This window comes from Diuraphis noxia, unplaced genomic scaffold (genome assembly GCF_037042655.1).
Source record: "Diuraphis noxia isolate RWA-SAM2 unplaced genomic scaffold, SU_Dnox_SAM2 contig0001, whole genome shotgun sequence".
Taxonomy (NCBI): Eukaryota; Metazoa; Arthropoda; class Insecta; order Hemiptera; family Aphididae; genus Diuraphis; species Diuraphis noxia.
Window position 1 is genome coordinate 53,418,488 of NW_028301711.1, and position 22,265 is coordinate 53,440,752.

At 27.3% G+C, this 22,265-nt stretch overlaps 1 protein-coding gene across 4 annotated transcripts in view; it reads right to left on the minus strand.

Moving 5' to 3' along the window:
- Positions 1-2,020: 2,020 nt before the first annotated feature.
- Positions 2,021-22,265, minus strand: part of LOC107162218 (putative Rho GTPase-activating protein CG5521) — a 34,179-nt gene continuing 13,934 nt past the window's right edge. The window contains exons 14-39 of one of the 4 annotated variants that reach the window (XR_016189671.1): positions 20,384-20,573; positions 19,595-19,720; positions 19,425-19,535; positions 19,210-19,338; positions 18,946-19,130; positions 18,785-18,877; positions 18,519-18,674; positions 18,307-18,438; positions 18,048-18,173; positions 17,817-17,984; positions 17,638-17,748; positions 17,366-17,527; positions 16,999-17,220; positions 16,760-16,909; positions 16,486-16,681; positions 16,244-16,413; positions 15,994-16,178; positions 15,766-15,928; positions 15,541-15,669; positions 15,319-15,477; positions 15,067-15,225; positions 11,405-11,532; positions 11,161-11,306; positions 10,962-11,060; positions 4,352-4,531; positions 2,021-4,038 (exon numbers count right to left, since the gene is read on the minus strand). Coding sequence is in view for 3 of the 4 variants with exons in the window: in XM_089217071.1 (XP_089073197.1) it covers positions 9,671-9,786; positions 10,962-11,060; positions 11,161-11,306; positions 11,405-11,532; positions 15,067-15,225; positions 15,319-15,477; positions 15,541-15,669; positions 15,766-15,928; positions 15,994-16,178; positions 16,244-16,413; positions 16,486-16,681; positions 16,760-16,909; positions 16,999-17,220; positions 17,366-17,527; positions 17,638-17,748; positions 17,817-17,984; positions 18,048-18,173; positions 18,307-18,438; positions 18,519-18,674; positions 18,785-18,877; positions 18,946-19,130; positions 19,210-19,338; positions 19,425-19,535; positions 19,595-19,720; positions 20,384-20,573 (3,711 nt within the window). In the remaining variant the exon portion in view is untranslated. Of the gene's footprint in view, positions 4,532-9,653; positions 9,787-10,961; positions 11,061-11,160; positions 11,307-11,404; positions 11,533-15,066; positions 15,226-15,318; positions 15,478-15,540; positions 15,670-15,765; positions 15,929-15,993; positions 16,179-16,243; positions 16,414-16,485; positions 16,682-16,759; positions 16,910-16,998; positions 17,221-17,365; positions 17,528-17,637; positions 17,749-17,816; positions 17,985-18,047; positions 18,174-18,306; positions 18,439-18,518; positions 18,675-18,784; positions 18,878-18,945; positions 19,131-19,209; positions 19,339-19,424; positions 19,536-19,594; positions 19,721-20,383; positions 20,574-22,265 lie in introns of all 4 variants that reach the window. The other 3 variants (XM_089217071.1, XM_089217072.1, XM_089217073.1) reach the window with 3 other exon arrangements.

A 22,265-nucleotide genomic window follows, 5' to 3' on the forward strand; every position in this document is an offset into this window, starting at 1 on the left:
TTCCTATAATACATGGGTGCGTGAAATCGGACAAGTACTGATAAAGATTTTTCGGAATTCATCGGGTACCGCCCACTTAAAATATTTTCAATTTTGTTATGTTACCGGGATCAAGTGGGCTGAAAAACAAATCAAATTAATTGTTTGTTACCACTTTTAACCACCGCTGAGATTGTTGATAATTAATAATATTATATAATAATGTGTTGCATAGGTTTAATCGTCTGCCTACCCAATATACAGGTCAAGTCTGCAATATCGAACGACGTAGGTTATATATTATAAACGAAAGATAAATATTATGTGATTTTTATATTATACGCGGCGACTCGGTGAATAACGTATTTGTCTACCGTCCAATTCGATTTTTGAACATAAACATATAAAATATAATATACCGTATAACGTGTTCGTCGACTATCAGACAATGCCCTCCCCAATTGTTGGGCCGAATTTTAAAGGGTTTCGACAAACTAGAAAGCTACTGAACAGACATTTATATGAACATCATCATAAATGCAAATTTATCGTAACCTAACCAATAACCATTTCGGTACGAGTGTAGTTAAACTTGCATCTTTATTAATTTATTACAATTATATAACTGTAGCAACAAGTGTTTTAAATATTTGTTTTTCGAACATATTTGCGGGAATGCCATTTAGTCATTTTGAACTTATTTTTTTCATGGTTCTAATATAAAAATTACAACTTAATACCATGAATTTATTTTGTTTTTAATTAATTTATGTAACTAGTTAGGTATTTTAGTTTTAATTATTGATTTCAGATTATAGTATTAATTAATTATCGATTTATAAGTTTTTCTTTAGTAGGTACTCATTCCTTTTTTCAATACTTAAAAATGCCATACTTTATTATTAATAACTATTTTATTAAAATATTAATCCGTTGTCCAAACAAACAAAACATTTTTTATTTTTTTTTTTAACCAGTACAGACGGGGCAAATTGGACTTATGGTTACTTTTGTATTATGTGAGGACCCGGCATTACAGTTATTATCCGAGGCGCCCAATACATATTTTTCAGGTGTAGCTAGAAATAATTTTACCCACCCGCCCCTTCATAAACTTAAAATTATATTATTTTATCATATTTTGATTGATGTGATTGATACCAATCGCCAGCCAATATTATAATTGATATAGTAAACATATTTCAAGTTAATTATTTTATATTATCATATACCCGCCCGCCCCTTATTTTCAAGGTGTAGCGATCGCTATTGCACCTAGCAATAGGGTTGGGCGCCACTGGCACTTGATATTAGGCCAAACAAAATGAATTGAATAATAATTTAAATATTAAATCGTATATTATATATTAGATAGACGTTGGTAATAATTGTTCGATTTTTATAACTTAATATAAATAAAATAAAATGTATTGATGATTAAACATTTAAAATGGCCATCATTCCTTAAATGTTGATATAATATATTATATAGTTGTCGAGTCAAGATGAATTTTAAAAATGAAAATGATATTGAAAATTGGTGTTGCGAATGCCCCCCCTTTCCCCACTATTTAGTGTTTAAGTCACTGCATATCTGACGGGAGGGTATAATTATTTTGAAATGTTCCGATGGAACAATACGCCGTGTAGGTATTAAAATGATTGACACTAACGTTGAGAAACTTTCGAAATCGCTCGACATAACGAAGTTTTTTCTGTGAGCACCGCCGTTTCAACAATTTTTTCCCTTAGTTTTCTGACAATATTATTATTATATTACGTGTTAAACAATCTTCCGTGTATATAGGTCATTTTTGTTTTTGGTTGTTTTTTTTTTTTGTTTTTAACGCAATATAATATTTTATATTTAATTACTTATCGTGTTTTGCGATCAATATTCGTTTAATCGATACGTCAAACCTTATATTATATTATATTATCTAGGTATCGTTTTTTTGTGATTGATTGTTATTTGGTTTTTTTTTTGTATCATTTGATGTGAATTAGTTATATTGTGCTGTAATTAAATAAAAAAAGCAAATAATATATTTAAATATGTAATTTTTTTTAATAAACAATAGTTTTTATTACATATATTGTTACTTATTTAAAAAATAAAATTATTTAACTAAATTGACCCTTTTGTCAAGACGACGACACGTGCGGTCGTCGCTTTAACATTACATTAAAATTTATAATCATATGATATATTATTGGCTATTATCAAAGATTTTTGGATAGGAAAGTAGGAAGGTACATGGTGTGGCACACCCGTCATTTTTTTGTGTAGGTAGCGTTAATACTGTGCGCGACGGGCGTACCGATAGGTGGTGTGTTTGACTTAATGCGTATAATGGTTAAAAGTTAGACAGAAAAAAAATTATAATAATAATACATAATAATAAAATAAATAATAATAAATAAATAAATAAAAATAACTAGAGAAAAAATCACAGATTAAAAATTGGAAAAAATTAAATATACCTATGAGTTACAATCGAATATTATAATATAAATATATATATATATATATATATAATAACATATAAGGCGTATATAGAGTATAAAACGTGTTAAAAAGTACCTAAACAATAGAAACGATTTTATATTGTTTTTAATATTATAAAAGACGATTTAGTAGAAATTATGTTGTGGATATTACACTCAAACTATAACAATTAATAATGTACCGTTGGCATTACTGCGAATTAGGGACAATCCGTTGAATGTGGAATCGACTTAAGTTTAATACGTGAATATACGAGATCGAAATAAAAGATGAAATACAAATTAATAAACATTATAAACAAACAATATTTTAATACCTAGTAATGACATAATAATTAATACGATGTCGAGCAGTAGCGATTAAAAAACAAAATAAATATAGAATGGACATATTATTATTATTATCATTTTGGGCGCGGCGCAATGTTGAACCGATAGAGTTAGTCGTCAAACACTTACGTCACACTCGTCGACATGTTATATAAATATTATTATAATATATTTGTTTAGAAAACGACAATAATGAGCAATAACGTGTACTGCAATGTCGTGACACGCATTGTAACGAAATAATAATAACAATGATATTAGGCACCTATTTTATAATAATAATTTGAAACAATTAAATAAGGGGTCGTCGTCACATTCTAAGCGAATTAAAAAAAAAAAAAAGAATTCGACGGTGCCCCTACCGCGCGCGTGCGGGGGGGTTTGTCGGGGATAAAAAAAAAAATATGACATATTATTTTGCATATTTTTAAAAAGATAATGCTGTTTCGATCATAATACTATTATCATAATCAAAAACCATAAGACGTTTATACCTAATAATAAAAATGTATATTATATTAACGGCACCCGCGAGAGTCGTGTAAGACGATGAGGGACGTGGGCTCACATCTAACAACATAACTACGCGTTAATTATTATTATTTCGAAACGACGTTACGTAGGTACTTCCTGGTTATCAATTACATGCGCAAAACGACGAGTCGACAAAACAAAACTAAGGTACATTTTGGCGTCGCAATATTATGTGATCGTAACACACATAACACATAGGTAGGTACATAGTACGTCATATACATAATATTATATATAGTAGGTATATAGCATTTATAGTAGTTGGGGCGCATATTAAAATGAATAGAGTCAGTCTGGGTTTCCGAGAATAGATATAAATAAAACAACGGCTTAAGTACACACAGGACGGATCGGTAGAAATAATAATAATAATCATAATCATAATGGAAATAGTTCAATAATAATTATGAGCGAACGGGCGTTAAGTCGGAAGTAAAAAATAAAAACAAAACGAAAATAGTAACTTATCGGAATAATAATATTTGGTGCGAAAATGGAGTCGGGAGTGGATAAGACGAAAAAACTGTTATTTTTTAAAATTATTTTGTACTTTGGCGCACGGCGTGTCCCACTCGATCGTCTTCCGCGGTCGTTTTCTTGAACACGTCTCGTACAATATTTGACGACGACCTGCACTAAAACGCGAGACGTTCCCGCAATCGGCGGCATCCTGCAGGAAGTGGCGGCGGAGTAGTCATAGGCGGACATCGGGGGGGGCTTAGGGGGGCTTAGCCCCCCTAAATATTTTAATAGCCCCCTCAAAATCGAAATTTAATTATTAATGTTATTCGTTGATTTAATTATTATGTTTTCGTTTTATTTGAAAATCGTAAAATAATATTTAACCAACAAATGACGCTAATATAATATCATTAAATATCAATATTTGTATTAGTTATATGTTTATAGCATGTGGGGGTGCGGGGGCGAAGCCCCTGCGGTCCACTTTACATTGGATTATTATAGCCCCCCTAAAAATTGAACCAAATGTCCGCCTATGGGAGTAGTTCCTGTCGGCGACCCCTTCTTCCGGCGACGACGTATCGAACAGACGCTTTTATATGGCATTTATATACATATTGGTACTATTAAATATTATTGCGAATGGACGGCAAACGTGCAGGCGGCGGTGGTGAGTGGTTTCTTCACTGCAAGCGGACGGTTTGCATTTCCGCATCAACTGTAACAGAAACAATATTATAAACGGATGTAGCTTATAAGATAATATGCAATACGAAAAGCCAACGGATTCGGAGTCGGACCGTATGGGTCTGCTGACGTGAGTTGAGGACGGACTCGGACTTGAGGTACCGGAAGAGGTGTAATAGGTATTATATAATATTATCTAACTGCAGTTTTGCAGCGTTAGACAAAACATTCCGTGGATAAGCCTTTACCGATTATATCTATAATTGAATATTTTTGAATTTCATTATACTGCAAAGACCTATCGTATTTATTGGTAACTACAACTACAACTACTTTTTAGTCGATAATTATGGTTAAAGACGATGTAACAATATTGATGTAAAAATAAAATAAGAACTTATAACGTTTGACTGGGTACCTAAAAAAAAAAAAAAATTAAATAGTGAAATTAATCATGGATAAAGGATAATGATTGAATTTTGAATCATATACTTATGCTTGGTTACACGAACAATCACAAAACATTTGACGAATCAATAGTGAGTCAATGGTTCCTTAAACATGATTTAGTGGCCCATGATTGGTCCATTAAATTAATGCATTTTTTCACATAACCCGGCATTAGTGTAGTAGTATATTATGATTAATTTCACTCATTAATTTTTTTTAAGTCAAATTGTATTTATTTTAATATCAAATAAATATAATCATAAAGTAATGTCAAATGCATTGAGTGTATATTTAATGAATTTCACAAAATTTTAGTTTTATAGATAAACCCTTATAAACTATAACCATAAGTTAATCATGTAATATTTTTACTCAACACTACTGAAGTTACAAAAGAGAGATGAAAATCAGAACATTTTCACTGCTCTTAAGTATAAGTCAGAGTGAGGTCATTAGTATTGGGTATGTTAAATTGTATTTCAATGTTTAACCATTGTATTAAAAAAAATAATTTTAAGCTGATCTGGCTGTTGAGTATATTTTAGATTTTAGTATAATGTAAGTAGCTTAAACTTACTTTTTACAGAACCATCATAAAACAATTATAATTATTTTCAATAATAACTTATAAATCAATATCTCCTATAGAATAGTGTAAAAAACTTCAAACGAATCTAAATATTTTGAAAATGTCAAGTATAATAATTTTTTTAATATCATAAAAAAAAATAAAAAAGCGGGTAAGTCGTGGATGTCGCTCTGCTGTACAGTAGGTTACAAGTGGGTTACTGTAATGGATGGAATTAAATTTGAATCCAATGATATTATATCATTGTATACAAAAACGATTCTGAGCGAAGACAGTTTATCTGTCTAGGATATATTATAGATTATTAAAAATTTTTATGAATTTCTAGTTTGAAATAATTTCTGGATTTTCGTGATTTTTACATAATATGTTGTCAAAACTCAAACTTTGAATGCTTTAAAAAAAATTGTGACTATGTATTCATTTTATTTTGCAACTGCTATTGTAAAAATATGTTAGGAACCTTGTATTAAATTTTCAAATCTTAGAATTAAAAAGGAAAACTTTTATGAATTTCTATCTAAGATAATTTGAACATTGCCGTAATTTTTACGTATTTAGTCAAAATTTGAACTTTAAATGCTTATAAAAAAAATTGTGACTATAAATTTCTTTTATTTTTCAATTGCTATTGTAAAAATATATAATGAGCTTTGTATTAAATTTTCAAATCTTAGATATAAAAGGAAAATTTTTTATGAATTTCTAGCATAAAATAATTTACGAATTTTCGTGATTTTTACATAATATGTTGTAAAAATTGAATGCTTATAAAAAAAAATTGTGACTATGTATTTCTCTTTATTTTTCAACTTCTATTGTAAAAATATGTTAGGAGCCTTGTATTAAATTTTCAAATCTTAGAATTAAAAAGAAAAACTTTTATGAATTTCTATCTAAGATAATTTGAACATTGCCGTAATTTTTACGTATTTAGTCAAAATTTGAACTTTAAATGCTTATAAAAAAAAATCGTGCCTACGAATTTTTAATATATTTTAACTTCTATTGTTACAATATGTTAGAAGCCTAGTATTAAATTTTCAAGCTTTTCTACCGAACAAATAAATTTTTATCGATATTTATAGAAAAAAAAACTAAAAAAGTTGAAAAATTAAAATGTCAGTAAACAGCTCAAAACAAATCTAAATATTTTGAAAATGTTATCAAATATATAAAACGCCTATATAAACATTCAGTCAAAATTTCAAGTATCTACGGTAATTTGTTTTAGAGTTACAGCAAAATAAGGAAATCGCTAAAAGTGAAAATCCAATGTTGTGAAAATTTAAATTTCAAATGCTCATAAAAATTTAATTTGAATTTCCTGTGGAATTTTTATTTGTGATAAAGATTGAAAAACTTGTAAGGAATCTTGTATAAAAATTGTGACTATATATTTCTTTTATTTTTCAATTGCTATTGTAAAAATATATAATGAGCCTTGTATTAAATTTTCAAATCTTAGATATAAAAGGAAAATTTTTTATGAATTTCTAGCTTAAAATAATTTGTGAATTTTCGTGGTTTTTACGTATTTTGTCAAAATTCAAACTTTGAATGCTTATAAAAAAAATTGTGCCTATGAATTTCTTTTATTTTTCAACTGCTATTGTAACAATATGTTAAAAGCCTTGTATTAAATTTTCAAGCTTTTCTGCCTAACAAATAAATTTTTATCGATATTAATTTTAAAAAAACTAATAATGATCGAAAATTTGAAATGCCTATGAATAGTTCAACTTAAGTCGAAATTTTTTGAAAATTGCATGGTGGATAGAATATACTTATATAAACATTTGGTGAAAATTTCATGTATCTATGGTCATTTGTTTTAAAGTTACATCAAAAACCAAAATCGATTTTGTCGAAAAATGAGTGTGCGTAAAATTTCCCGTTTTTCCCTTAATTTTTAGTTTGTTTTTCTCAATTATTTAGAAAAGTATTAAGAATTTTTTACTTTTGACCCCCCAAAGTACCAACTAGATTCACTTTCTGATCGAACGAGGTGCTGAAGTCAAAAATCGAAGCATTTTTACTGCTCCAAAACGTGATGACAGACACACACAAAAAAAAAACACACATCATGGTAAAATCAATACATTCATCCCTCCGCTCAGAATCTAAAACTGAGATTGTCAGATGAAAATAGTTATTTAAAGGTAGTTATTTTATAGGTTATAATTTACATTAAATACCTACTTATTCAATTGTGTTGCAATAGTAAAGAAAGGTAAGGTAGAAAAGGTAACTACTGCTTATGAATTTTTAAATTTAACCAAGAAGATACTGTATACTTAAATTTCTAAAATAAGAACTTATGAGAAACTTTGTGTTAAGTTATTTTTGACTAAGTAATATATTTCTATCAACATTTAATGAAAAAAAATTAAAAGTATCTATAAATAGGTTAAAACTAGTCTCAATATTTTGCAAATTTTAATGTGGACCTATAGAAAATAATGATTTTAGTATGGAGAAATATTCAGGTTTCTATGGTTAATATTTATCATTTATAGCTAAATAAATAAAATAATCTAATGGAAACATCATTGTTATCCAACTACATTGGAATTTGATTTTCTAAAGACCACGATTAAAGTAAAAAATAAAAATATAAGACAACCAAAAATTTGGTATAATATCATAGCTTTTTGACTTGGAAATAAAAATGTTATGTGATGTTATATGCCACTGCGAAATATTATATTTATAATTTATCTAAAATGTTTAATATAACACAACTTAATTTTATATTGTTCATGGACCTGGTACAATGGGCTTCAACTAACCTAACCTAAGAGTATTACTATAATTGAATAATATTAAAAAGACACTGTGCTTACATGTAACATGTCTTACAAATGTATTTGCATTCAGCTAAAATAATTTTGTATCATCTTTAGATTTAGAATAGATTGACCAATGATCAAACATTGTTAGGAAATAATTACCAATGAGGTGCCCTAAATATTATTTTTAACAATAAATTTACTTTAGTATTAAAGCAAACTATATACAATTGTTTTTAATTAACACATAATATATTTGCTATGTATATGTTGAATATTCGTTAAAACATTTTTTATGTCTTAGTGATGAGAATAATTTTTTGTATAGCTACAATGATTTTATACCATTGAAGTAAAATTTCATGGCATAGTAGTATTGTTTGCAACTTTTGGTATAGTTTTTAAATTTAACTATATTGAATGCAATTTTTTTCAGATTTTAATATTAGCTTTTTAATATTTAAATTAGATTACTAAACTACAAACACATAGGGTTTTTTGAAGCAAACATTTTATTTTTGCATACACAAACACACACTACCATATTAATGATGTACGCATGTAAATATTATCCAAGATGACTACAGGATAAAACTAATAGTGTTTAATAAATTTACATTTAAAAGCTCTAATGAAAGCAGAATATAATACATTTAATAGCTGTACTAATAATGATTGTTTATGAAGATTTTAAGAATTCGCATTAATTTTAAAGTTAAATTATATTTCTGCAGTTATTTCACAACAGAGGCAAAAATAGGATTAATTCTCTGATCCCGTTTTTTTCCTGAGCATAAATCCTCTAACTGCGAGAAAAAAATTCAGAAGAAATAGATTAGGATTTAGGGTGGAAAGATTCAGCCTATTTACACCATTGTAATCCATTAAAAAAATGTAATACTTGAAAAGAAACAATTTGTAAAACACCACATTATATGATACACAACGTACAGAACACATAAGATGTTCAATAATTAATAGTTACAGTACATATTAAAATATATATTATTGCACAACAATTTTTCTGAAACAGTTGGAAAATCTAAAATAAAATATGTATTGTTGTTACTTGTTAAACTACTGAAGTGTATTAATCAAATATAACTATTGGCAAAGCAGCAGAATTGATCAAATAATGCATTTATACTGGAGTAAAATATCAGTAATAGATAATAGTACATTTATACCTAATGGAAGCTAAGACTAAACAATCAAAACATAACAGAACAAAACAAAATTGCATGCAACGGTAAACCGTTTCAAGTGAATGCTATTAAATTGGACATGTATGACACACTTAATAAACAAAAAAAAGTTGATACCATTAATTTCGATTATGCTATCGCATGATATTCTGATGTGAAGTTAATTTCTTATGGGGCCTAGGCGATATCCCAGCTGATATTAACACATCTACATCAGTTCCGTTCTTCTTAGGCCAATCAATTGACAATCCTATATACATATATTGTTAGAAACAATGTATGTATTATTATAACAAACTGTGTCTGTCAACTCTACATGATATATTAATGATACATGGTGATTAAATTAAGTTATCAAAGGACATTCATTGTTTAAAAAACTATTAACGTTTTCAAAAATATTGTTACACTTAATTTTTAATTTTTAAAAATAAATTATATTTGTACTATTTATAACGTAATAATTTCTTAATAAAACTATTTCTGACATATATTTCAAAGTACCTATTTTAATATATAACCTATATAAAAAACAAAATTCAATGAACTGTTTAACATAAATTAACAATAGTTATAATTTATAAGTATATATTTATTGATGTGCCAATATTTAGTGAGGGTAAACAGACATTTTTTACTGACAGTATTGTTTTATTTGCATATACCACTGACACATTTTACGATTAAATTAAATTGATAATTACTAATTTCTGATAGCAGACACTTTATAGTTTATAAAGTGGTAATAATTGACCACAGATTCTTGGTATGTTGAAAATGAACAAGGGAATTAGATTAGATTGTTCAATACTTAAGAGTTTAGATCATCTGTGCATGATTACAATCACAATTGCAACCAGTAATAGTTTGGTGACATTTGTAAGGATACCTACTATTCATAAGCTATAAAAAAGTTTAAAATGATGTAATTGAATCTAATAATTTTTTAATATGGGTAATAATGATTGCACCCGTCATTAAATTAAAATAATAAATAATCAATAATTACTTGAAATAATTTTCCTTAAATACATTTAAATTTTAAGTTTATATCTAACTCATTAATTTTAAAAATTAATAATTTTAAGTATTTATATTATATTTATGTATACGAGTACACTAATGTAATGATACTAATTATTACTAATATATTTCTGAGGGGAATCTGCAATCAAACTATTATTACCTGTATTAGATTTACCTATCTATTTTAATATGTTATTATAATTATGCAAATCAATAAATACATTTTTAAAAACGTTAATGGTTTAAAAAAATCACGAAGTACATTATGAATTGTCATTGTTGAAGAGTTGGGTCTTGCATACTATAATATGATATTATTATGCTATGTCTATATGGAAATCAGTTGTAATTCAATACTAAAATCAAACTATGCGTTGCTGGCCACTGTGTGCCAGTTACCTTTAGTGTTCCTATTCTGATGAGACGAGTCTATGAGTGCCGCTGCCAAATTGGATGAAGATGAACCAGACAATACATAATCGTCAGACTTGTATTTTTCTAACATATTAAAATACGATTCATTTTATTCATAATACACAGAAAAATGTGAACTTGTAATCATTATTTTTAGACAATGCTATTTTAAACGTAAAAATACCTGAATTACTCCTAAGGTAAGGCTGTTGTTGGAATGGCGATATAGTTTGGACGGGCGAGTATACATTCAATATGAACTCTTCGAAGGTGCTGGAGTGTTTGTAATTCTTCATGATCATATCTAACGACCGCCATCTCTCTTCGTAGCTGTAAAATTGATTAATTTTAAATTTTACCGACGGTTAAGACAATTACAATATTATATATCAATATTGTTTTAAGAGATACAGTAATGGTCAACATACTATTGTTGGTAGAAAGGTATCATACTACGTTTGGCGCACGATGCATTGATTGCCGTGCAACGCACAACATTGGCTAATATTGATTTTTGAACAATGACCTCATTGTAAAGTGGCCCAAAATATGGAACCTATGCAAACATATTATTTATTATAGATCATAAAACATAATGAATTGTAGGTAGGTACATAACAAAAACATAACCAGCATACTATGTGTCGTGTTTATATTTAATTAATTATTCTAAGCAAATTTCTCATGGATTGTGGTTATGTAGGTAATAATATAAAATAAATTTTTCACAGTTAATACCTTGAACTACAATAAATTTACTAGTAGAAACCAGAAACTAGTTTAGTTTTACCAGAAAATAGTAAGATGGCTGTTTAGTATGTAAATACACCTATTTTTCACTAATACCTCATTAGTTATTAAACTAAGTAAATTTCTACACATGATCTTATGGTAAACAATAGTTTTATAGTAAGCAATTAATATTATTTTTAGCTACTAGTTTTCATGTACCTATTACTTAAAAACTTTTTTTTCGTGAAATTGATTGTTATTCTTGAATATATTTTAGTTAAACAAATACTTTAGTAAAACCATTATAGTTATAAGCAAGCCTGGGCAAGTTAATGATAATTTTTAACTGAGTTAAGTTAAGTTAATGGAAAACATTTAAAAAAGTTTAAAGTTAATAGTTAACCTAATTCTTTTTTTAACTCAGTTAAGTTAAAAGTTTTATGAACATTTTCAATTAACTTATTAATTTAAGTTAAGTTATTTTTTTTTTTATAATATCTATATAAATAAAAAAAATCATAAATATTATTTACCACAGGAAATAGCCAATAGCTTTTCTATACATAGGTATTGAATTAATAAAATTATGTAGTAGGTATAAAAAAAATACAAAATTGAAAATGCCAAAACAAATACAATCCGTTGATATACACTAATACAGACAAGTATTATACATTTTTTTTAAATTATTAAATAAAAATAACATGGTATTTAAGAATGTACTCTGAATACTTTTTCAGGAAACTAAAATTTTAAAACTGTTAGAAAATATAGCCAACTTTATACTTCATTATATTTATTATTTAATTATTTATAAATTAACTTAACTTGAATTTGATTAAAAGTAACTCGTTATTTAATAAGTTTATATCAATTCAAATAAGTTAAGTTAAAAATTAAGTTTATGAAAATTAAATTTTAAAAAGTTAAGTTAAAAGTTAAAATTAACTTTACTTTTTACTTTTTAACGCGTTTATGCCCAGGCTTGGTTATAAGTAAGTTCTTTTGAATTTACTAATAATCAATAATATTATTGAAAATTAAACCAAATTACTATTTTCTTAAGTTAGATAAAAAATAAAAAATAAGTGCTGTTTTGTCGAATGTTAATTGTTATCATAATTATTATTCCTATATTGTTACCATGTTCACAAACATATGCTGTGATCAGTGGTGAACGCAGGGGGGGAGGGGTTAAAACACCCCCCGAAATAGTAGGTACAAAAAATAAATTAACTGACCTACAAATGTATTAGTGTATTACTAATAACATTTCAAAAAAATTAAAATTAATTATTAGTTATCATAGGCGGTTTTACGGGTGCAGCCACTGCAGCCTTGGCTGCATTTGACATTTCAGCCACCGCAAAAATTTTACCATGGGGTTATACAATAATTAGCAAATGAAAATAAAACATAAATTAACATTGTAACATACAAATTACAATTTTCATCAGAAATTCTGCCAATGCCAAATTTGAAAAATTATCAATGTTGACTTTTAAGTGATATTGGCAGTAGGTACTCTCTAAGGTTTATAGATAATATAAACCTTGCGTACTCTCACAGTAAATAAATATATATATATACTGCATATCATGTAAGGTATAACGATTACTATACTGCGATGCTGCGTACAATATCATTGACTATTGTTTACATGGTTTTTCCGTGATCGATAGTGTAACATGTTATCTACACAAGCGCTCGGATACATGGAGTAGATAGAGGTGGTATTCTAATATGTTATGTCTTGTATAATATATAATAATAGGTATATTATATACGGTAATTTAGAAACCTAACCATGAGTAAAACCATGGGTCATTGATTATAGTTAGTAATGTGTTGGTTGAACAAGAGAAAACAAACTCAGTGAATATTGATGACGTTATTGAAGAGTTCAAAACTTTAAATGATACGACGCGTCGAATGGTTTTATAATTTATTACTTATTGGATTATTTTTTTTAGAATACATAATGTTAAGTTTTAAAATTTAAGTTTTTTGACTCATAATATTAATATTTTTTTGTCTTGTATGAACAATTTTTTATAATTTATAACTAATAAAATAAAAAATCCCAAAAGTAAATTTATATGGAATACAGGTGGACATAATTGGTTAAATAGTTGGTGAGGGTGGCTAGCAAGTAGCATTACTCATAGTAAAGTGACCTGCAGAGTCTTGGCCTTAGGCCTTAGCAACCAATATAACTAATTATTAGTATTTCTTTTTTCTGTAAAAAAATTTTAATTTGTAGAAGTTTCAAGACTTCCCCCCCCCTTTAAATTTTAACATATAGCTGCACCTGAGATTCATTCCTGCAGCCACCTATGTTAGTTATTAAAAAGTTTCCCTTCTCCCGTGATTTGTAAATTAATGGATACAGTAAAATCACCAATAAAATGTATGATAATGCAGTTTCGAAGTGAGTATGACAGTATGTTATAACTTATTAATAACTGATCAACATCGAAAGCCTCCATTCCAATGATGTACGTAATGTAGACAGACGACAAATGTAATTGCCGCCTACAACTAACCTACACTAACCTACAAATTGTAATAATTAGATATTAATTATTATCTATATTATATTATTATTATGTAATATGTATATTATATATGTATTATGTATTTATGTATATAGTATAAGTGACTAAAATAAATTATAGAAAAGTGTAATACAGTATGAATAATATGATATTTATGAATACCTACTTTAAATTTTTTCAACCCCCCCCCCTCCCGAAATTTTTAACTGCGTTCGCCCCTGGCTGTGATATTATACTTATATATGAATTAGGACAGGTTATGTTCTTTTTTTTTGTACAATCGAGCAAATACTTTTTTTCTTCATGTAAAATAAAATACAGTCCTCTCTCGAAAGAATATTTGGCATTGTACTTCTTTTTTCCCCTTTTTTCCCCTTTTTTTTACATAACAAGTGCATAACTATTAAAAATTCCAGTTAATGATGATGAACACTATTAAGTATAACTAGTGAAATAATTATGTTAAATGACACCCATGTATAAGATTTATTATTAAGTTGAATTGTTGAACTTATATTACAGACACATATGACTGCAGTCCAATATATTAATATACTCATACAAATAATTGTAAGAATATCATGTAAGAACAGTGAACACCAGTTAACAGAACTCTGTATGACTAAGATACAGCTATTATCACTAAGATAATATTGAAACTAAGTCGGGTATTTAAATATACTTAAGATTCTTCTATGACTACTGGTCACTCCAGTTTAGTTCAAACTTATTTTGGATATTTAATGCAAAAATTACACATTATGTATTTTTATTATTACTATGTGTATTAGTTTACTTACTTCTGGTTTTCTAGAAACTTGAATCCTGTACAAATTGTTTGGTAGAGGATATATTATGATAAGAACGTCACAGAACTCAGTTGGGATAATTCCACGTCTGTAATCTTTGAAATGTTCTGACCACACAATGTGCACTTCATCATTTCCCAAGTGCCTGGCCTGTAATTCATAAAATGATTTATTATATGAAGGGAAGATTTATATGTTGGATTTTCGAAAGGAGAGCAATTAATACAATAACAGCACACGCACTTTTTGTATGTATGCTTCTTGCGTGGTTGTAGTCGGCATTCGAGTGGCTACGTGAAATACGACTTCGATGAACGAAGTCGAATAATATGGGGTTGTTGTACCGGCGTTTTTGTTTCGTTGCAGTCCGCCCATAAAACCATTGTGAGTTTCCAGTTCCACCTGTAGCATGCGCAAACAAACAATTTAACTCTAGAACGGGTTTACAAAACACCAATATTTTACCTCCCAAGCTAATGCTGAAATGAAATCTTCGTACGCTTGACTGCCACCAGTGTTTGATATGATTGATACCTTATCTTCTTGGCCTTCGGCCACGTAAATAATTGCAATCTTATGAGTGTCTCTACAACACTAAACCATAAATTATGTAACAGTTTATTCTATGTTATTTAAAGCAACATACATATTATGTAACATAAGTTAGTTATAACGAGCATAAACTTATACCTGGGCGTCAAGGACGCGAAGTTCTCTCAGGACCTTTTCATTGCGTTCAAGCTGGTAAATTTGTCGCCGTTGGTCCCAGCTGGTAAAACCTAATTCAGAAAATAGGGCACGACCATTTTGAAACGGAGACTTATGTACACTACATTGAGGTCGTTTCTCCATACTTTTTTAAAAATGCAGATAATATTAAAAATTAATGTTTCGTTAACACATAGATACTCAACTTACTGATTATAATGCACAGCATTAAATTTTTCTGTGTAACTGTTGTCCATGAACTGTTGTCCTAAAATTGTACTCATGATATCTTGTTCTAATTGCGAAGTCATAGGAGACTTTACTGCAGGGTTGTTCAGTGAAATTTCCATATCTTCTAAACATTCAGAACTCGTATAACCAATATACTGGAGTAACTGTAATTTAATATTATTTGATTAATTTGTAATAAACAAAACATATGCCAGAAATTCAAACATACGTCGTCTAAATTATCAAGATCATCTGCAGAATCGTCTAAAGTCGGCAAAATGTTGGGAGCTCGGTGACGTATAGTATGTTGGATTTTACAGTTTGTATTAAATGCTACAACAATTGATTCTTCAGTTTCATTATTCCTTTGGATAGGGCTGATTATAAACAAATTTTCATCTAAGACAAATAATAATATTACAATATTAATATAAATAATCTTATTTTATCTAAGTAAAATCTTAAATTTACCATTTTTGTGTTCACAGTTAGGACTGCAATATAATGGTGAAATATCCCAGCATGATTTTCCAACTAAATCTCGTTGTAGAACTCGTACTTGATTTAAACCTGTTCTCAGACCAGCGGTGATTCCTCCACCTGGTACTTCTAATGCAGGTAGTTCAATTATAGACATTACCAACATGTTGGTAACAGACATAAATAACTATAAAATAAATAATATTTCAAGTTTAATATATATATATATTAATGTTATATCTAAACATCCTGAATAAATAAGCACCTGTATGCTGGGGACAGTAAATATGTCAGTCGTTAATTGTTCTGAAATAGAGTTCAAAGTGTCATCGTGTTCTGATACCATGGAACATAACCTTGCAGGCCCAATCAGCATAGGGAATTGGCCCAAATGATTTAACAAATGGTTAATTATCTATCAAATAGTAATAAAACATATCCGATGTAATAAAAGTTACATTTTTTCATTTATTTCAAGGTTATTTCAATTATTCAAATACTGACCATTCTTGAAGCAATTTGAAGCGAGTGTCGAGTACTATTTAAATGAGTAGGAGTCATAATATGATCACCAAATTTATTATTGCTTTTCGGCTCTCCAGATTTTAAATTGTCTAATGTAATATCAAATGTAAATTCATTTGAATATTCTAAATTTACTTCTGTTGCTTTTTTTAAACGTTCAATTGTTTTATCATTACATGTTCTACTCAAAGCATCAATAACCTAAAGATAAAATAATTTTAAATAAAAATTCAAAACATATTTGCTATCATGGAATTTATCCAATTAAATTCTTTAATCTTTTACAGTAGATAATTTAGTAAAGTACTAATCACTAAAAATAATACATGTATAATATACTTCATACCATGAACACTGTCATCGCCAAGCTCTGTTTAGACCGTAGTTCCAACAATAGTGGTACAGGCATACACATTGTCCATTCAGCCAGACAAAATACTAGAGATGTTAATAAACGTTTATTTCTGTCACCTATTGGTAACATATTTGCGAGTGTAGCCGATAATACCTAAATTATGTAATAATTAAATACATACAAATTATTTCTCATTATTTATTAATTAAATTCTGTTTTAGTAAATATAAAATAAATTTACACTCTACACAATTATAAATTACCTCAAGCACTTTTGATGGAATGTCAGGATAATGTTTCAACAAGTTTGGTATATAATTACAGAGCAACATAACATTATCACAAGCTATTTGGGAAATTTTCTCATTTTTAAACTGTAAGTAAACATTTTTATAGCCATTAAATCAAGTGAAAGTATGAAATAAAATTTGTTAACATTTACTTGTAAGGCATGTAATAATGTGATAATTGCTTCTTTAATACAAGGATGTTTACTGGCGTTACTTAATTCTTGACATAAAAATATACCTAAATTGGACAAAGAAATACACCTTGCTAGTCCTGATGGTTCTCTTTTGGCTACTTTCAACATAATTGTTATAACTGTATCCTACAAAAAAATAAAATAACATAATTTATTTTCAATATGAATCAAAGTATTTTTAAAACTTACTTTTATATCGGGACAATATGTAATAGCAAACTGATGACAATCTGGTTTAAGATAAGGTACTTTAGTAAGGTTTGAAGGGAAACTTAATAGAGCGCCTAATATAGATACAGCTTCAGCACGTGGGGCCTGTAAATTACAAAACATTAAAAAATAATAATAATTAATTCATAAAAATTAAAAAGTTAATGGTCCAAAATATTATATAAATTGTATTTTATATTAATTAAAAATTACACACACACACAAATAATATTATTACCAAAACAACATTTGTTCCACTAAGAACTTCATTGCATGCATGTACAAAATCTAATGTAAGTAATGTGAACCCAGGAAGTTGGTGAGAAAAAAATTCAGAACCAGTATTTTTCAATATAGTATTGACGACTTCCTGAAACATCAAATAAATTGTATCTTAATTTATTTGGTTTGAAACATAAAATATTTATAAGCCTGTGATTATAATATTACTTGATCACTAGAAGTTAACCCGTAATGCAGAACTTTAAAAAATTGTGTAACATATTTTTGTCCTAGGGGCATATCTCTATTATTTAAAGTCATCTGACACAATAATTTATATGCATAGAGTTTACCATTTCTGTAAGCCTTTGGTAAATTCAAGGCCTAAAAACAATATTGACATTATCACACAATAATTATAAATTAGATAAAATAATTTAATAATTAACAAATATTTTAAAGTAAAAATGTATTTTGCTATATTTTCAACTTGCCTGAAAACACCAAGGAGAAATCACAGAAATTGGTGGTACTAATTCAAGAGACACGAATTTCTCTTTTTCTACCATACCTTGATTTTGATATATCTATCAAAAAAATATTTTTTAAATAATTTCCATCTAAAAAATGAATGATTTAACTTCTATCGATTTACTTTAGTCATAGTTGTGCTGAGGTCAAGTAAGTATTGAAATACTTGTTCGTGAAGCAATGGATTTTCTAAAGTATTTACGTCACCAAGAGCACTGAGCATTCGACGCCATAGTATAGCAGCAACATCGGGTGTCCATCCCCTTACATCACCCCCGGACATAACTGACTTTTTATTGGTTACTTTTTCTACAATACATCAGTATAATATCAATACCATGTTTACCTTCATTAGACTATTCTAAAATATTAAATTATAAATTTATACCTGAAGAAGGATGTTGAGAAGACATAATTTCAATTTGCATATTGTGTGCTTCTTTAAATAAACTGCTTTCCATACCAGTTGAAGGTACTGGGGAGGGTGACCTTGAATGTGTATCTCGCATTCGTAACACTAAAAATACATAATTGCATTGTTAAAATATTTAAATTAGCATTATGATTTCTCCATAAAGTTGTTCTTAATTAGTAAATACTTACTTAATAATTGTGTTAAATTTTCTAAAGAATGACATTTTCGTTCACTAAATAAACATTTTGATGATTTTTCATCCTTCCAGCTATACTTAAGGTCATCTGTTGTTGGTGTTTCTATTTAGAGAAAAAAGCAAATTAAATAAGTGTGGATATCTTCATTTCTAATAATATACCAGTTATATTGAAGACTGTATCAGTTTCACTATATTTTTGAAATAAATAACAGTATGTTATGTCTGAATCGCTATTTGACCGTTTAATAAATGTTCGTTTTTTGATTGTATTTTCTGATTGATTATCTAGGTAAAAAACAAAGTTGATACCAATACCTTTTAATTAAATCAACACATAATTACATAAATAAATAGTAAAAATTAAATATTTCTTTGCATTTGTATACAAATATGAGTAGGGTAATCCAAAAGGAGGAAATGGTTTAGGTTATTTTTGATTTTAAACTTGAATTTCAATTCAAAAATGAGTACTCAACATTTTACAAGAAAAAGATGGTATACTTTATCTACAGACATAGAAGAAGAGAGCTATTGAGATAATAAAATATTAAAGATAAATTTCAAATATTTTTTAGGTAAATTTTTAGAACATAATATGATGTCATATGTTTAAAATATTGTTTGGGTATTATAGGCTTAAAACAGCCTCTATTCATACAGAAATTATTCACACTACACCTATATATTTATTTATCTGTACAATATAATATCAGGGGAAATATGTTGTGTACTGTTAAAAAGTTATGATTAGTGAAAAAATGTCTCCTGTGTACCGAGTTGACAATAAATCATTTAATCATGAATTTAAAACAAATAAAATGTATAATCAAGAATCAAGATTATTCTATGTACCTATATATATATTATGTATCAATATTTACAGTTTTATAAGTTTTAATTTTTAATATGTACCTCATGGCCTAACAAAAAAAATGATAAATGAATTACCTGTCACTGAACCTCGTTGTTGGTTTGTTTGTGTACGGGATAAATTACACATATTATATGCAGAGTTTAGTGTAGTACTACCACGTTTTCTTCTTGATTTTTTGTCCGAAATACGATCCAATGGCAGATCAGCTAAATCCAGACCATAGACATGCCTGGCTAATACTCTTGTTAGAGTTTCTAATGTTTTCTAAAGGGAAAAAATAGGTGTTTAAAAATATTTATCCAATTAATTTCATTCTAGGTATTTGATAGATAAAAGAATACCATATTGAAATAATAAATATTCAATATACATATTATTAAAATTATCTTAATATAATTTATGACTATGTTAATACTTAACATATACCTATTTTAACTAATTAACCTTAATAAATACACACTTGAAAAATGTATTATTATTTATTATAATAAAAATAACAAAAATGTATTAAAATAAAATATTATTTTAGAAGTGTAAATACAAATATTGAAAGTAATCATTATGTTTGCATCCACAAGAGGCTACCAATTAACCAAATCAGTTTAGTGCAAGGCTATAAAAAGTAACATGGTTTTTTTGGTTATTTTAAAAAGCCAACATTTTTTCATGCCATCATTCATTACTAAATATTATTGTTACCAAGCAGTGAATAATTAGATGCATTTAATGTTAACAGGGCCGGATTGAGTAGTCTCGGCCCTTCAAGAAATATTTTCAATTAGCCCATAATTTGCTATAATAGATATATTGGACCAAATGTTTGACTACCTGATCTAGGCCAGAATGTTAATATTAAATTTGGCAGAGGGCAACCCAAGTGGGTAATAATATGATTTAAGTTACCAGAGCACATGTGACATATGTTTTTAATAATATTTTTATTTAAAAAACAGCATTTTGTAAACAATTCCTTGCGAAAATATTATTAAAATTAGGTATTTAACAATTTTAAGAATCAGCAAATATTTTTGGGTTCTCCCTTACCATCACAATAGTTTAATTTTTAAATATTGGAAAATAAATAAAATCAGGGCAATAATTAAAAAAATTGTTAGAAAACTTATTATATTTAAAATTGAAAAACATAATATGCCCATAAAAAAACAAAAAAAAAACATTTTTATAAATAATAAAAAAATTAAAATTAATTGAATATAGGTTAGATAATTTTGATTAACCCATCACCAATGTCATTTTATTATTAATTATTATTATTATAGCCATTTTCAAATCATATAAAATAAAGAACATATTATTTATATAATAAATAATAAATTCTGGATAAAAGCATAAATTAAAAATAATTATTACCTTTTTAAAAAGAAATATGTTTTGAAAAAAAGCCTTCAGCCTTTTAACTAAACTTATTTGGTTAATTGAGGTTTAAATGATCAGACAAAGAAGAATATTTATAATTATAATAAGTTATTATTATTAATTGATCTATGAAGCAATTATGTAATTATAAATAATCATTTTTTCGCCATGCATCAAACACAGTACAATTATAAAATAGTTTATATTAAATTATTAATTATACATATGTTCATATTGTTTGAATTAAATTGCAAACAAATTAAGTTCATATATTTATTCTCATATACATTGTAATCAAGATATATTTAAAACTATATGACTTAGTAAAATTTTTAAAGAAAAAAGAATGGAAAAAGGTAAAATATGCTATGAACAATATTTAAATACAATTTAAATAATAATTTCTCAAACTTCTGTTTAACTTTGAAATGTATACTTTATAAACAAATACATTGTTTGTTAACATTAGAATACAATTAAGTAAATGTACATTCTAATGTTATGTAAAATGTGAGTCTTAAAACACAAAATTATACATACAAAAAAGAATAATAAAATATTTATGAATAAACTCATTAT